This window comes from Lytechinus variegatus, chromosome 12 (genome assembly GCF_018143015.1).
Source record: "Lytechinus variegatus isolate NC3 chromosome 12, Lvar_3.0, whole genome shotgun sequence".
Lineage (NCBI taxonomy): Eukaryota > Metazoa > Echinodermata > Echinoidea > Temnopleuroida > Toxopneustidae > Lytechinus > Lytechinus variegatus.
The window spans coordinates 6,919,419-6,938,213 of record NC_054751.1 but is presented as its reverse complement, the minus strand read 5'-3'; the positions used below and the strand labels follow the sequence as shown (position 1 = coordinate 6,938,213).

The following is an 18,795-nucleotide window of genomic DNA, read 5'->3' as shown; positions in this document are numbered from 1 at the left end:
GAGACTCTGCTGCAGGAACTTCTTTTATTTTTTCTAACAGTGAGGTCAAAGACCTATTTCCATAGGCTGTATATTGTATAATGGTATCTCTGAAATAAAATGCTGCATGTTGGTGATTTGGTGTCAAAAAGCAATTTTTGCAAGAAGATGAAAAGGCACAAAATTATCATAAAGAATTAACCTTCACCTTTTATATCCAAAGTCAAAGGTCAAAAGTTAATAAATATTTATATATAAGGCAGTCATTAGAGCTGCAGCTTTTGTCATAGTAAATGAAGTTAAGTGTCTCAACTTCACCAAAGCGTAATTAAACTCTTGAAAACCTTCTGACATTTTCAGGACTTTGATCTGGCCCATTCAATGAAAGCCTAATAACGTTCTGTCAAGGGATATCAGACCAGGGTCTATATTATTACTGATATGTTGCATAGCTTGATTCTCAAGAACTGGACGTGCTGCTGTAGGAGTTTTGTTAGGTTAATGGATGTGTACTTTTAAGCTATTATTTCCTTCTGAATTTCATCATCATATCATATGCCTAATTTGTGCATGATAACACTCAGTTATTCTGGACCAAATAATGATCCTTGTACAAACTGATACCTAGTATAGAAATAACATCATGGGTGACGTACGGCAGAGAGCAGATATGAAGTTTTGTCCTGCAACATTAGCATCTCAAGAAATTCTGGCAGCTCGCAATGAGAGGTAATGAATAATAATACGGGAATTCATCTTTGTTGAAGCTGATATACATGTAGCTCTAATGATGGCCTTCACTTCATCATCATCCCTCTGCTGTTTGGAAATGCTCTCAGATGATGCTAGCTGTGACATGAGAGTTAGACCTATCCTACCCATTTTCAGAAGGTTCTTGTACAAATCTTTGCATTTTGGCGCCAAGATCACTAACCTGCGGTGTTTTATCTCAGAGATACCATTATTATTATCTAATGTAAAAAAAACACTGACCTTTGTCTTTGAATTTTAAGGGTGAATGTGCATTGTCGATACTTAATTTCATTTTATTTGATCTTCCTGTAAGATTCTGTGTATTCTGACACCAAGAACACCAACCTGCGCCGTTTTATCTTCGAGAGACCATTATAAGGTCATTGACCTTTGGCCTTAAATGTTATGGGTGAATATGCATTCTATGTCCTTAATTTTATTTTATTTGATCTCCTGATCAGAATCTGCATTTTTACATCATGATCACCAATCTGCGCCTTTTCATCTCAGAGATACCACTATACAGTATGATATATATAATGTAAAAAGGTCATTGACCTTTTGAAAGCTTTGAACTTGAATTTTATTGGTGAATGTCCATTCTAGGTACTCACATTTATTCTATTTTACCTTCTTGTAAGAATCTGTACATTTTGACACCATGATCACTAGCCTGTACGTTAACATCTCGGAGATACCATTATACAGTATGGTATATATTGTAAAAAAGGTCATTGACCTATGAAAGGCTTTGACCTTGAATTTTATCGGTGAATGTGCATGCTAGGTACTTAATTGTATTTTATTTGATATTCTGGTAGAAATTTGTGCATTTTGACACCATTATCACCAACCTGCGCTTTTCCATCTCAGAGATATCATTATACAGTATATATGAAAAGGTCATTGACCTTTGACTTTGAAAAAAAAAAACACTTTCCCCAACCCGTATTCCTCCTAACTTTTTTTTGGTAAATGTTGACACCCATACCTACTCAAATCAGTTGAAAAAACATTTCCAATAATTTTATTCCAGATTGGCTATTTTGAGGTCTAATTTAGGGATACTAATTCAACCACTTACCAACAATTTATCTTTATTATGTCTTCTGATACACTCTGCTGCTCAATAGACAGATATGCAAATGAAATTTTCACTCTACGTAAAGAAATACTATACCCAAGAAATATTTGACCTCCATTCTTTTATGTATTCATTAATGCGCTATTTTAATGTTAGGTTTTCTTTGTGTATACATTATTTACTTTTGCTATAATTATACGTGATTTTTATATGTAACTTTTTGATGCCATCACTCAAAGGCCTTCTTAGGCCGGCCTAAAAAGGGTCGGCTGACGGGTGTTACTTTTTAATAAAGAATAAACAACTTCTATCCAAATATTTACGTCCGTTTGAAAATAAATTGAAATTGAATTGTTTACGGACAAGTACAGATGCTGCGGAAAATTGCGTCCGTTTATGGAAGCCTCAAGCCAACCGTGCATGCCTTCCCCTAGCCGTACTATCTTGCTTCTTGTGGAAATTTTCAAAATCAAGTTCAAATTCATTTTATTTATACAAGGAAAATCAACATCATGACTTCGGGGAGGGGGGGTAAACCAACATGCTGTGGATGTAGGTGATTGGTCAGAGACCTATCGGGGTCAACCCCCTTAAGTTCTGCACATTACCAGTTGATGGAGAGATATGCATAATCATGTTTAAAACAATATAATAATAACAAACTGGTAGGCCTAATTGGTTAGTCCCTAACTATCATCACGATAGAGATGGTCACGTTTTAATTTCTGTTGTCCAAATCTTTCTAAACGGCATGCCCTTTGCGTCTAATGTGAAAGGAAATCGCAACCCAAAATTTAAGATAAACTGCCATGAAAATGGAATTTTAAATAGTTTGTGTTTGTATTTGAGAGTCGTATGCAATAAGTGTACAAGAAGAGAATAGATACTTGACATAATCAAATAATGCGAGCGCGCATCGCGAGCTGAAAATGTTGATATTCAGACCATAAGACGGATATTTTACAATCAAGTTGTCAATCAAACAAATTAATAAAAGGTCGATGTCCGAGTTGAAATTTGTTTTGTACTTTGATTTCAAAACTTGATATTTCATACTCCATATCAATCAATTGAGCAGGATATGTATCTCATTGATCAGGAAATACGAGCGCGAAGCGTAAGCGAAAATTTCATGAAGTGGCATGAAAGAATTTTGGTTTTAATTTTCCAAGTCTTCCCTCAACTTCTTTTGTTCACTAGTCTTCCCCTTATAATTTCTCATTTTCTTTTCCCTTCTTTTTCTTTTTTTAAATGCCGCCAATTGGGGAGCTCTAGGGCCCCTGGATCCGCATATGTAACTTTATTATCATTATACTTGATTGACTTCATTTTGATTATTGAATGATTATCATTGTTACTTGCATTGAAATCAAATGAAATAAAAAGTGCACAAAGGACATGAATGCCTTATTATTTGACTTACTGCATGCCGATTCATCTTCATAGTGATCGCAATGGTACACTCCATCACACAGAACATCTGATGACACGCTCATATTGCTCATTGTGCAATTAAACATGGCTGATAGGGAGGATAAAGGAGAGGAGGAAAATCGTACAGCTATATGATTACAAAATTCAGACATTGCATTATGATAGATCTATACTGGCATCTGTTTTTCATACCTGCGTGGAATGGCTTTATTCTCACAGGTTTTATATTCTTTAATGAAAATTGGCAGGCTCTTGATACTTAAACAGTAACAACGCTGTTTACAATACGGACCTTACAGTAGGTCTTTAAACAAGTTGTCTTTTAATATTTAACAAAAATAAATAATCTTAATATTTTGTTTTCAATAGATTTAGCATGGTTGATTACACCGTTCACAACTGTTAAATAAACAGTGTTTTATTGAAAAAAATCACAGAGTAAAACCTTCTGGGTGAAAATTACTGAGTAAATATCATACTCACATGAAAGGTCAAAAGCAACGATGTTCGCATCAACGTCAAGATAGGTGTAAGCCGGTCCTCCTATGGCAGCCATCCACATCTCATTGGCCTCTATGTAGATATCTTCAACGTAGCCTCTATATCCATAGATAGTTGTGATGACAGACTCTTCATCAGATGGATCAGTACCTGTCCCTATTTGCACTTGACTGGTAAGACTGGTGGAGAATTCATTGAACACGACTCGAAATACATTAGTATCATTTGTTTGTAGCGCTGTTGCGTGGTAAAATCGTCTGGTGTAGTTGCGTGGTATGTAGATTGGGTATGATTTACCTGATTGCAGATACGTCGCAGTGGAATCTATTTATAATTCCAGAAAAAGGGTTATAGATAAGTTCTTTGACCAAACCTACAATAAAGAACACACAGTACCACATTGTGAAAACACAGTGCAACAACTTTCCATTTCACACAATGTAATGCAATGTAAATCGACTTACGCGATATGATAAAACAAGTTTTCACTTGTTTCCGCTTGCCGTCGTCATGTAAGAACGTATACTTTTCGCTCCACTTCGTTTTTGGCTCCTACCTTTTGCCTTATGTAGTAAAGTCACGGATTACAATGAGGTTTTTTCCGAGAATTTTCTTCGTGAATTTGAAACATACGTGATATTACTCCAATTTTCAACATTATATGCTTGATTTAATTGATGAAACGAGAGGCCAGTGATTGTTGACATTCTACTTCGAGAAGCTTTTGTGTCTTTTTGAAACTTGCCAGTGAGTTTACAATCATGACACGGTCCCGTATTTCAGCGGAAGAATTAACGAAGGAAATCCGAAGTGAGGTGAGAAATGCCATTGAATCTAGCAATGATTATCATCGATAAACTTGTAAAGAGGATCAAGGAGGCATTGATAGAGGAGTTAACCAATACTATACGGAAAACGTTGCTGGAAATATTAAAGGAACTCTTGACTTCGAGCTCAACGAGATGGACAAGATAGACCAGATGGAAATTGATAGCCCGAAGGAGAAGCAGGAGGATGCAGAGCAATATTCTAGGAGGAATTGCTTGATTTTCCATAGCCTACCAGAGAAATTGCTAGCAGAAGGTATGTTGGAGAATACTGATACTACAGTGATGGAGATGTGTGAAGAAACACTTAACATAAGGTTGCAGAAAACAGATATACATGTAGATAGATCTCATAGATTAGGTCCTAACAGAGGAAAGGTGAGAGGGATCATTATGCGTTTTACTAACTATAAAGTACGTAATCCCATATACCAAGCAACGAGATAGCTTAGAGAACAAGAAGGACAACAAATCTACATACATGTAAAGGAAAGTCTAACAAAAAGCAGAGGTGATCTGCTTGGTTTCCTTGGCAGACTTGGGCGATTTGTTAATGAATCTAGTTTAAATTTAATATATTCTTCGGTTATCCTTCCACACTTTGATTATGCTGATATTGTTTGGCAATCTGCATCTAAAAAATATTTGGATTAATTGCAAAAACTACAAAATCGTGCAGGAAGAATTATTCTAAAAATTGATCCATATTTGCATACTTCATCCTCATACATCCATGACATCTTGAAATGGAAGACTTTAAATACCCGGCAAAAGGAACATATGTACGTAATGATGTTTAAAATTTTGAATAATTTCGCACCTGATTACATGAAAACACAATTTTCTCGTAAATCATACCCTTACTCTCTCCGTACAGAAAATCACCTCAGTCTCCCAAAACCAAAGTCAAACAGCTGTAAACGGACATTTTTGTATAGGGGGCTACACTTTATAACAAATTACCAATTCATTTATCGTCTACGTCTAGTTCAACGATACAGTCATTTAAATCAAATATTCAATTGTATCTCGGTTTCCCATAATGATTTGCCTGTTGTTGCACTTTATTTTTTTTGGGGGGGTGGGTAATAATTTTTCATTCTTTTCATGCATTCGATTAAGTTTTGTGTATATTTTGTATATTTGTTTTATATGCATGTATTTATGTGTTAAGGACCCCATGGAAGAATAGTGGTATCTTATTGATACCGCTGAAATGGGCCATCCTCCATCTGTATGTTAAAGTAGATCATGTATATATTTTATCTTTTTATATGGAAATAAATAAAAACAAACAAACAGTATGGTAGTCTGTCAACACTAAACTACTCAGTCCAACACAATGTTATAACAATAGAGTGAACTTAGAACCATTATTGTGGAATGGTTTCGTGTCCTGAGAAAATACGCAATTTCCGTCACAAAACAAACACATCATGATGAAAAACTCATATATACATTTCTTATCAAATAGTGCCCACGTGGGCTACATGACTGTTCGCAAATTAATTCACCACAAGATTGATTTCAGTTAGTCCGGGGGCTGGGGGGGGGAGTTTATTGAGCTGATCGGGTACAAAAGGTTTGATGGTCCCAACATGTTAGCAAAAAAATATGTTGCTGCCGGGTCATATCCTGTACGGAAGGCCCAGAGGATCCCATTTTTGTCGGCCATCTTGGATTTTTCATGAAAATCAAATATTTTCATATTTTCGCACAAACAAATGAAAATATCAAATAAAGACGTATTTCACAATGATTTAGATAGTATAAATCGATTTCAATCGTTTTCTGAACAGTCCGGTTAATATTTTTTGATAAATATAAGAATTTATGCCAAAATTTCGATGTTTTTAGGCAAAACTTTGCATGTGCATTGATATCTTTATGTTTTGTCATTAATATCAACAATTAATGCAAAATATCAGCATTCTACACGAAAGAGGATATATTAGCGAGAACATTGATATGCTTCATGACAGTATTAATGTCTTAACTTGCTTAAATATAGGGTAAATACCCACAAATGTATTCCCCGATATTGCGATAAAATGACACCAAAGAAGCAACCTCCTTCACTAGTCAAACTAGTAATACCGACTACAATGCCCTCGCTGGCTTGCCTTTCAAAAGAGTACAATAGACTCAATCGGTCTTGCCTCGCCTTTTTTGGTGTGACTAGCACGCATAAATGCATGTAATTAGCGTCGCGTTAGAAAAGTGTACATTACATTATATGGGTATGAGGGCAAAAGGCGTTTTTTAACATATTAAAGCAACTTTTATGTTAATGAAACCTCTTGGAAAAGTTAGAGGAGGCTTTTCTCTGCTTGTCGCAAGCAATTACATTCGGGCACCTGAAAACATAGTCCCGCAAGAACCTGTCGAAGGTACCCCACTCTTATCCGAAGCTTGACTATTAAAACATATTGCCTTTTGGAGCCCTCAATGTGGCAAAATGTTGCTTCGAATAGGTAAAAAAACGACACTTCTTTTATTAATCACTAGGAGACGCAAGAGTAGGCCTTTCTCTATCAGCTACATTTAGAGAAGTGAGGGCACAGCAAAGCCTACCCTCATAGGGGGCTGCCCCAAGTCACCCAGCCCCTTTTTCGTATTTTGCCCATTTCAGAATTCGACATTTTGGAGCAACATTGATGAAAAATTGATAAAAATTATTCTACTATTTGGGAAGCCACTTTTAATGTTTTAAACCACTTGGAGACAAAAGAGTAGACATTCTTCAATCTGCTACATATAAAGAATTGCTGGAAAATCGAGGCCATCCCCATCAGTGGGTTGCCGAAGACACCATCCCCTTTTTCCGTATTTTACAAATTTATCGAAAAATCTGCAAATTTGGAGCCCCCACTGAGGCTAAAGGGTGTTTCTGCTAAAAAGCAATCCATTTTCATTGTCTTAAAACCACATGAAGACGAAAGAGTTGCCTTTTCTCTATCAGTTACTTATAAAGAAGTGCTGGTACAGCAAAGCCTACCCCCGTCAGTGGCTCCTGAAATTACCACCCCTTTTCTCTTAGATTACCTTTTTATTAGAAAATCTGCGAATTCGGAGCACACATTGAGGCAAAAAGATGTTTCTCCTATATAGCTAACTACTTTCATTGTCTTAACACCACTTGGATAAAAAAGTAGTATTTTTGTTCTATCTCCTTTATATAACGAAATGCTGGCATATCGAAGCCTACCCCCTCAGGGGTGGCTGAAGTCACACAACCCCCCAGTTTCGCATTTTAACAATTTATAGGAAAATCTGTCAATTTGGTGCCCCTATTAAGGCAAAAAGGTGTTTCTGCTATATATCAATCAATTTCATTGCCTTAATCCACTTGGAGACAAAAGAGTAGCATTTATTCTTTCAGTCTGCTAGTACAGCAAAGCCTACCCCCCTTTAAGGGCTCCCGAAATTACCTAACCCTTTTCCCTATTTTACCTTTTTATCAGAAAATCTGCGAGTTTGGAGCCCACATTGAGGCACAAAGAAGTTTCTCCTAGATAGCAAACCCCCTCAGGGGGCAGCTGAAGTCACCCTACCCCTATTTCATATTTTGCCAATTGACAAACGACGTTTCTGCTTTGCAGAAAAGTCACTTTTATTGTTTTGTAACTCTTGGGAGACGAAAAGGTAGGATTTTGTCTAACAGCTTCATTTGAAGACGCGCTCGCACACTGAAGCCTACACCCGTCAGGGGCTCCCGAAATTACCCAACCCTTTTGCGTATTTTACCTTTTTATTAAAAAATCTGCGAAATTGGAGCCCACATTGAGGCACAAAGATGTTTCTCCTGAATAGCAAACCACTTTCATTGTCTTAAAGCCCCATTAGATGCAAAAAAAGTTGTATTTTCTCTATCTGCTACATTATAACGAATTGCTGGCACATCGAAGCCTTACCCCCTCAGGGCACGATAAAAGTCACCCAACCTCTATTTTGTATATTGCCCATTTCTAGGAAAATTCGCCATTTTGGGGCCTCATTGAGACAAACGGCGTTTCTGCTTTGCAGAAAGTAACTTTTATTGTTTTGTAACTCATGGGAGACAAAAAGGTAGGATTTTCTCCATCAACTTAATTTGAAGACGTGCTCGCACACAGAATCCTACCCCCGTCAAAGGCTGCCGAATCCCTCCCCCCACCCTCTTGCCTATTTTCCTACTTTATCAGTTTATTGAATAATTCGCAGTTTTTTACCCCCTCGATCAGGCAAAATAACATTCCTGTTATATAATGAAGCCAAATTATTTTTTTAAGCAACTTAAATATGAAAGAATAGGCTTTCATGTATCAGCTACATGCACAAAACGTGCTGGCATATTAAAGCTACTCAATTCAGGGGCTGCTGGAGTCACCCCACCTTTTTGCCTATTTTACCTCTTTATTGGAAAATTCGCAGTGTTTAGCCCCATTGATGCAAAAAGGGTATTTCCGCTATGAAGTAAAACCACTTTAATTATTTTAACTCCCCTGGGCTTGGGGATGAAAGAGTAGGCTTTTTAAATAAAGAAGGGCTGGCACATCAACGCCTACCCTCTCCATGGGCTGCCGAATATTAAGTCACCCCATCCTCTTTGTCCATTTTGTCGAATTATTTAAAAAAAAAATCGTCATTTTCGAGTCACCATTGAGGCAAAGGGCGTTTCAGATATAATAATAAAGTCACTTTAAATATTTAAACCACCTGGAAATGAAAAAGAAGGCTTATATATATATATATATATATATATATATATATATATATATATATATATATATATATATATATATATATCAGCTACATATAAAAAGATGCTGGCATATCATATCGACGCCTACCCTCTTCAGTGGCTTCAATTTGGCAAAATACGGAAAGGGGACGGGGGACTACAACAGCCCCCTGAGGGGGTAGGCTTCGATGTGCCAGCACTTCGTTATATGTAGCAGATAGAGAAAATAGACTTTTCGTATCCAAGTGGTTTTAAGGAAAGCGGTTCGCTGTATAGGAGAAACATGTTTTTGCCTCAATATGGGCTCCAAATTTGCAGATTTTCTATCAAAAAAGGTAAAATACGGAAAAGAGGTGGGCGATTTTGAGAGCCCCTAACCGGGGTAGACTTTGGTGTTCCAGTACTTCTTTATATTAAATTGATAGAGGAAAGGCAACTCTTTCGTCTCCATGTGGTTTGAAGACAATGAAAATTAACTGCTTTTTTCAGCAGAAATACCCTTTAGCCTCAGTGGGGGCTCGAAGTTTCCAGATTTTCTAATAAAAAAATATAATACGGAAAAGGGACGGATGATTTCGGGTGCTCCTGACGGGGAAAAGGTTAGGTGTGCGAGTGCGTCTTCAAATGAAGCTGATAGAGAAAATACTACCTTTTCGTCTCCCAGGGGTTACAAAGCAATAAAAGTGACTTTTCCGTAAAGCAGAAACGTCGTTTGTCATGTTTGTCTCAATGGGGCTCCAAAATGGCGAATTTTCCTAGAAATTGAAAAAATATGAAATAGGTGTTGGGTGACTTCAGCTGCCCCCTGAGTGGGTAGGCTTCAATATGCCCGCACTTCGTTATAATGTAACAGATAGAGAAAATACTACTTATTTGCATCCAATTGGTTTTATCCAATTGGTTTTAAGACAATGAAAGTGGTTTGCTATTTAGGAGAAACATCTTGTGGGTTCCAAATTCGCAGATTTTCTAATAAAAAGGTATAATACGGAATAGAGTTGGGTGATTTCGGGAACCCTTGACGGGGGTAGGCTTTGCTGTACCAGCAATCCTTTATTATGTAACTGATAGAATAAATGCTACTCTTTTGTCTCCAAGTAGATCAAAGCAATGAAATGGATTGATATAAAGTAGAAACACCTTTTTGCCTGAATGGGGGCACCAAATCGACAGATTTTCCTATAAATTGTTAAATTGCGAAATTAAGGGTTGTGTGACTTAAGCCGCCCCCTGAGGGGGTAGGCTTCGATGTGCCAGCATTTCGTTATATGAAGCAGATAGAAAATATACTAATTTTTTATCCAAGTGGTGTGAAGACGATGAAAGTGGGTTGCTATATAGGAGAAACATCTTTTGCCTCAATGTGGGCTCCAAATTCGCAGATTTTCTAATAAAAATGTAATCTAAGAGAAAAGGGGTGGATAATTTCAGGAGCCACTGACGGGGGTAGGCTTTGCTGTACCAGCACTTCTTTACAAGTAACTGATAGAGGAAAGGCAACTCTTTCGTCTCCATGTGGTTTTAAGACAATGAAAATGGATTGCTTTTTAGCAGAAACACCCTTTAGCCTCAGTGGGGGCTCCAAATTTGCAGATTTTTCGATAAATTTGCAAAATACGGAAAAGGGGAAGGTGTCTTCGGCAACCCACTGATGGGGATGGCCTCGATTTTCCAGCAATTCTTTATATGTAGCAGATAGAAGAATGTCTACCTTTCTGTCTCCAAGTGGTTTAAGACATTAAAAGTGGCTTCCCAAATAGTAGAATCACTTTTATCAATTTTTCATCAATGTAGCTCCAAAATGTCGAATTTTCCAAGAAATGGGCAAAATACAAAAAGGGGCTGGGTGACTTGGGGCAGCCACCTGAGAGGGTAGACTTTGCTGTGCCCTCACTTCTTTCAATGTAGCTGATAGAGAAATGCCTACTCTTGCGTCTCTAAGTGGTTTCAAAAAAATAAATGTCGTTTTTTACCTATTCGAAGCATCATATTGCCACATTGAGGGCTCCTAAAGGCAATATATTTTAATAGTCAAGCTTCGGATAAGGGTGGGGTACCTTCGACAGGTTCTTGCGGGACTATGGCCCGAATGTAATTGCTTGCGACAAGCAGAGCAATGCCTCCTCTAACTTTTCCAAGAGGTTTCATTAACATAAAGTTGCTTAAATTATGTTTTAAAAAACGCCAAAGGGAGATTGCATATATGTCAGCCAAAAATAGAAATAAATTGCCAATTCACTTTAAGAAATGGCGTTTCACCTTTTGAACTTCCTGCTTATTCGATGCATTTCTAAAGTTTTTTTATTATTTATATCCCTTATATTTTTGGTTACTTTGTGAATTTTAATGCTTTATCTCCCTTATCAAAGACTTATTACGCAACTTTCGATAGTTGAAATTCCAGTCATAATATTTCACCTGCTATTGTTGTACATGTACGGTTATACATTCACTCTGCTTTCATTGTTCTGTATTGTTATGTACTCTTCCTAAAAGAAATTGGCCTATTACTTCGATTTTGTATATATATCTGCTACTTGTTTATTCTTTTTTGATGTAACTTTTTCTTTTTTGCCAATCAGACAAATTGTTTGTAAATTTTGTGATTTGACATTGATTTCCTAATAAAACATATAATTATAAAAAAATATATATAAAAAAATAATGTACCACATTTTAAAATTAATAAATCACTAAATTATTGTTACAATTTTTTGTACATCTTCAGTAACACAGGATGAAATTCTGTCAAAATAAACCAGTCTCCTAATTTCACCCGGATTTAGCCAAACTCATTTTGTGCCACCAAAATCATCTCAGAGCACCTTTTAGTAGATTGTAGAGTTGATTTATTTTCATTTCCTCTTTATCATTATTTTTGCTTGAAAAGTTTTTACATCAAATATCATGCTTAAAAATATGAAATAATTGTTCTTATATTTTTCATAAAATATTACATGGTGGTGACAACGGTTTTATGACTTTGCATATCAATATGATTACAAGTATACGTGACGTTGAATACATCTTCATCTAAATTTCGCTGCACCATATGCACCTCCACAATCCAGCACCGCCTCTTGAGTATACCAGCGCCATGGCTGGCATGACCGCGCCGGCAGCCCTGGCCGGTCGGTGCTGAGGTACGTAGGGTACGGTTGGCTGCACGCATATGCTAGTTAACACATTCTTTTGTAAAATTATGGAATGAAAATAATAAATGTGACATAGCCCATCGCCCATTGATAGTTCTCAAGTCAAGACCCGTCGGAATGTACAGCTCGACACTGAACCAGATAATTTCTGTGTAATATTAGGCATAGGCGGCGGAAGCGGGGGGGGGGGGGGGGACGGGGGGTACATGTCCCCCCCCCCTAAATTTTTAGTTGGGACGGTCCCCCCCTAAATTTTGTTTTGATAACCTTTTTTTTTTTTGCTTGTCAACTTTTTTTCCTGCGTCCCCCCCCCCTAAATTCACGTGGCCCCCCATGAAACGTGTGTTGTCCCCCCCCCTAAAATTTAGGTTGATGACCTTTTTTTTTTTTTTTTTGCTTGTTACAAATTTTTGGTTAGCAAGTCCTAAATTTGTAGATGATGACCTTTTTTTTTTTTTGCTTGTCAAAACATTTTTTGGTTACCAAATCATAAAATTTCAGGTGGACACCCTCTAAATTTTCTGGCTTCCGCCGCCAATGATATTAGGTATAACGTTAGTCTAGAACATGGCTTTGCTAGTCAGTAGTGGCCATATTCGATCCTGCCTGATGGATTGCAAATGTAGGTTGGATTTGTGGATATAGCATAATTATTTCAGAATTTCAGACTACAATCTACACTGTAAGTTAAAATCAAAATTCTAACCTTGAATATTTATCGTTGCTCATCCGCCATAGTGCCAATAACAGACCAAGGGTGGTATTCTGAGATCCATTATCTCAGATAAAATAAAATATTTTATCTCCGTTAAAATCAGTGAGATAAAATTCCCTTAAATCTCTCCGAATCGGTATTCTGAGAACCATTTTATCTGCATTTTATCTCTGTAAGACACACCTATTTTTTAATCAATATCCAATTAGAAACGCTTTTATAGCTCTCTCATATTACTCAACCAATTAAAATCCATTCGGCCAGGAGGTGTGGCAAAGGGGCCAGATTGCGTCAATTTATTGACTTCAAATACGCTTGCACTATACGCTTGCGCGTCTTTACGGAGATTTCTTTTTAACAAAAAGAACAATACTTATCTTTTTTCGAAGTCTATATCGCATCTTTTCAAACATCATTTCAAAGACAGTATTAGTAAAGAAAAGTCTTATGAAATACTTTCTGATTGTACAGGAACAGCTTTAAGGTGTTATTCTCAATAAATATATAATTTTTCTTCATTTTCATGTCACCATTTGGGGTTAATTCACCTAGAAATACTGGTGAAATCAACGTCGCATAGATAAAATATCCTCTACCCTCTTTTAAGTTTATTTTATTTTTTCTTCAAAGTAACATGGGCGCAAGCACATCATCTGCGTTGCAATGGCCAGATACGCGATGGGTATGTGAACGCAGGCATTGTTCTGTTGCGTATCATTAGTAGATACGCAAGATAAAATCTAATATTTTATCTGAGAGATAAAATCTCATCTCAGAATACCAATTTCATTTTAAGAGATAAAATAAAATATTTTAAAGATAAAATGACCTCAGAATACCATCCCTGGTTGTGATATGCTTTCTAAAAATTGTGAAAATAGAATTAGTGGCGTTGCATTCGTGTCGAGATTATCCTGCCAGTGCAGTGCAGCCAGCATATCATTCGCGCAGCGCAGTACGCGCACCGAGGTACAGGTGACCGGGGAAGTTTCGGCGCGGCCAGACCAGAACATCACGATCTTCGCTCTGGCGTTAGCTTGTGTAGATTGGTAGGGGCAGCGAAATTAAGCAGAAGAACGGTAACACAAATGTCATCAGTCTATGTATTTTATTGCTATGTAAACTAAAAGAATCATGATTACCTTTTGCCTCAATTTTTTTTTAATACACAAATAGTAAAATAATATTATTTAACATATTGTTGTGGAGGTTTTACTATCGATCAAAAATAGTAAAATTGAACAAACGAAGAAAAATCAACTCTACAATCTTCCAAAAAAGTGCTCTGGGAGAAAATGGTCACAAAATCTGAGCGAAGTGGACCTTCCTAAAAGCAACACGCTCGTGTGTTGCTGCCTCTACGTTCGTTGGTTTATCCATACATAATTATAGTAATATTTGAAAAAAGGGAGCAAAAATACCGAAAGCGGAAAGCAAAATCCCATAAGCGCACATCGCTTTGGGCAGTCTTGCGCATTCAGCCAGCTGAAAGTAATTTCATGTAGTATTTATTCAATTACTCTGTAACATGTGATTGTATATGTTTGTAAATACTTTGTAAATATAATTGAAATGATTTTGAATATGTTATGTTCTATATGATAATATCCCCAATACCCGAATTAGGGTGACATGGGTAAATAAATCATTGTCATCATTGTCATTGTCATTGTCATTGTCATTGTCATTGTCAGCTGGCTTGTACGCGTATTGTTCATTTTTACTGAGCGCGATGAATTAAATCGTATTGTGACGTCACCTCCTAAAGCCGTGCAATGGTACATTTTGGATGGTACGTCTTTTGTGCAACGGTACGAATGTTTGGCATTCAGACTCCAAATTGCTCGCGTACAACAAGCTAATATAAGTAGGCGTTGTACAATACCCAATAACAGGGGCGGATCCAGCCTCCGCCAATAGGGGGGGGGGGGCGAAATTTTTTTACACCCATATTTTCCCCGATCGGCCGAAATGGCGTATCGCGTAAAATTAATTAGAAGTTACGAGCGAGTGAAGCGAGCGAGCAAAACTTCAATAATACAAGTTCGTGATAGATTTTAACATAATGTTTGAAAAATAATATTATGTTTTACCCTTTTCACTTTCCTTTTCTCTCTTTCTTTTCGTGATCGTGATATTTTTTCTTCTTTTTCTTTTTTTCTTTCTTTTTTTTTTTTTTGGGGGGGGGCAAAACGCCCATGTCCTAACTGTAATTTCTTAGCTTTATTCTTATAACAACCTAAATGTTTCAGGAGCCCTATTAAATAGTGTGAGCGCGGAGTGCGGGCTAAACAATTTTGAAATTTCATATATTTGGTCCTGAAAATTCAGTTGAACATTTATGGCAATGTTTGTAAAAACCTGAAGAAGATACGGATGTAACTAGATAATTAATGCGAGCGCGAAGCGCGAGCAAAAATTTGTGTAATTCATTCTGACCTTGTCGAAAAGTGACCTGTTAAGGACGATTTGCAGTTAGCCGTATATTAAGATGATAGATATTTCAATGATTAAATATTATTGACGTTCCGGCCTAAAAGAAACGTTCTTTGCACTTTTTGTAATCATAAAAGGTATAGGTATATAACCAAACAATAATTGATGCGAGTGCGAAGCGCAAGCGGAAAAAATGAGATTTCAAATCTGAAAACGGTTTTGTAAATCATGAAAAAAATGGGTATAACTTGATATCTTCCTACATTAATAATGCGAGCGCAAAGGGTGAGCAGAAAGTTGTTGATATTCCGATCTGAAACTTGATAAATAGGCTCATCATGATTGAAATAGAGAACAAGCTGCGTATCCGAATAAACATGTGGGCGTGTGTTTAAGTTTTCGACCTAGAATCTGGGCATTCTAAATACCTTTTTTTCATCATGAAAATCAATAAAGCGAGCGCGAAGCTCAAGCTTAAAATATTTGATATTTCAGTCTGAAAAGGGGTCAATTTAAGCTCCGTATATATTTCAAGCACTTTGTAGGAAAATTATGAGGTGGATATGAATCACAATTAAAAAAAATAATTTGATATGCTTCATTATTATTACTTTGAGTTTTGACATAGGACAGGGACATTCTAAGAACATTATGTAATCATATAAAAATGATGATTTTTTTCCTATTTCTCTTCCTAAGCGGGGGATGAAACTTGTTGATATTCCATTCTGAAAACTTGGGCAATTTCCTTTAGTAAATTAATATCTTTATTAATTTAATAAGCCTAATGAAAGCGCGAAATCTGTTAATTCATTATGGCCTGAAAACTGGACATTTCAAGCAATTTTGTAATTATAAAAAAGATGCTTGAGTTAATATATTTTAATCAATTAATGCGAGCGCAAATCGCGAGCCTAATTTTTTTTCTTTTTTTGAGAAAACTGCCATGAAATGGGGATTTTTTTTTTAGTAGTTTGTTATAGAATTAGTATTGAGATAAACATATCAAATCACCAATCAGAATGCGAGCGTGCAGTGCTAGCTATTACGTTTTGACAATTTGACCTGAATAGGGACATTTGAAAACTTTATGGAATACAGGAAAATAATAGGTTCCTGTGCGAGCGCGCAGCGCGAGCAGAAAATGTTAATATTCAGAAAATGAAACATACATTCTTACAGAGCACTTTTTAAAAATCAATGTGCAAACGAAACAAAAAAATAAAAGTTCGAATATCCGAGCTGAAATATGTTTTGTATATTGACTACAAAATTTGATATTTAAGCTCTATATTGGGCAAGATATATAAATCACCTAAAAGGCAATGCGAGCGCGAAGCGCGAGCGAAATTTTTAAACTGTACAGTGGCATGAAAGATTTCACAAATTATTTTCCAAGTCTTCCCCTCATCTTATTTTATTCACTCGCCTTCTTTCTCTTATGTTTCCCCTTCCTTTTTCTCCTCTCTTTTCCCTTCCTTATTATTTTTTTTTCCTTTCCCCCTTTTTTTTTTGGCTTAGATACGCCCTCGTGAATACATAATTTGCCCTATTGAAATCAATGTATTATTGGCCTGGTTCTAAATTGTAGGAACCCGGCCACTCTATTCTTACCCAAAATCATTGATCTGAAAAGACCGTTGACTTTTAGTATCTAACATCTGTTTACCATTACATCCATGCTTAATATTAGACTGAGTAATAATTCATTTTTTTATTCTTTTTTTTTTAGTTGATTTCAGTTTATCGACCCCAAATAACTTTGCAGCTTCTCATAGTGACCTGAAACTTGATACATTCGATCATTTTTTTGCTTATACTTGATAATCATTACATGAATGTTTTATGGAATAGGGGCTCAAACTTACAAATCATCTAAACATTTCAAAATCTTGACCTTGGTTAACGTTTGGATTATGATACCACAACTGGTTAAAGTTCATTGACCCTAAATGATTTTCATCTTCATCGTGTGACATTACACTCATGCAACATTATTAGTGATACTTGCGTATCTCTGAAAGAAAAAAAAATCATTATGAACAATTAAAAATGAAACTTATTAATTTCATATAACATTATATGTGGGAAAGCTACTCGAGATAACTTCACAAATCAAAAATTCAAAATTTTGATTTTTTTTTTATTTTCATGTCTTTGGTGGATTTTCCTCAAACAATAAATAATTTTCCCTACTACTCATATAACAAATTTTTCGCCAGGATGGATTTCCCCTTTACATCAATCAAATCTGCATTATATTCTTAACACTAATACGAGTACTTATGGTTATTCAGTTGCTTCGGGACGATACAATATCATTTAGCTTTATATATAAGCAAGCCTTCTCTTTCGTGTTCAGTAATAATATGAAATGCTTAACTGCGTCCAAGGTTTAATGAATAGGGTGGTACGTGAATCTATCATATGCAGACATTAGCATGATAACTGTCGTTTCACGAACACATTAAACACACTCTCGCTATTCTCTGAAAACAGAATTCATCTTACTGGAATTATTTTTATTAATTAGTTGTAATGTAATTTAGAAACTTTTGGGGGCCCCTGTACCCCCTAAAAAAAGTTGTCTTTCACAGAATTCATCTGTGAATTTTGTGATATCTATGAGACTAGGATTCCTCAAATTTTATCAATTTCCATTACCATGGGAATTTGATCAATTATAATCACTAACACCCTTGCAGGCAAAATCTGTAAATAAAAGAAACGTACCTGATGCTGCCTGTGCATGTTGAACAAGAAGCACTGTCAAGGCGAATGTCGCAACGAGATTGCTAACGGAGCCCATACTTACGGGCGCCCTTCCGAAATTTCTCAACCAGAAACGGTCTCCTGTGGAAGAAGGGGAAATGAATATACATTAAGAACTTCTAGCACCGTGCAATTTTCTGACTGTACACAGTAAAAACGCTGTTTAAGATCTTATACAAAGCTGTTTGCTATATGGAACTTTGCAGTATTTGTTTAACCGTTCAAACTATCATGTTTAATTTATTGACAATTAGATATTAAAAATTAAACTATGTTTCTTAAGATTCAAACAGTTGTTTAAACTGTTTAAACAATCACTGTAAGTTTCATATATTAAACAGCGTTGATTAATTTTTTTTATTGTGGAGACCAAAGTGGTAAGAAACCGCTCAAATGGCGTATTCCAAAAATAAAGT

The 18,795-nt window shown here is 36.2% G+C and overlaps 1 protein-coding gene across 1 annotated transcript in view; it reads right to left on the bottom strand.

Annotated features, from left to right (window-relative positions):
- Positions 1 to 18,458, bottom strand: part of LOC121425284 — a 41,837-nt gene extending 23,379 nt beyond the window's left edge. The window contains exons 1-3 of the mRNA XM_041621310.1: positions 18,341 to 18,458; positions 3,734 to 4,075; positions 3,240 to 3,338 (exon numbers count right to left, since the gene is read on the bottom strand). Coding sequence (XP_041477244.1) covers positions 3,240 to 3,338; positions 3,734 to 4,075; positions 18,341 to 18,416 — 517 coding nt within the window. The 5' untranslated portion in view covers positions 18,417 to 18,458. The remainder of the gene's footprint in view (positions 1 to 3,239; positions 3,339 to 3,733; positions 4,076 to 18,340) is intronic.
- Between the last annotated feature and the right edge of the window lie 337 nt (positions 18,459 to 18,795).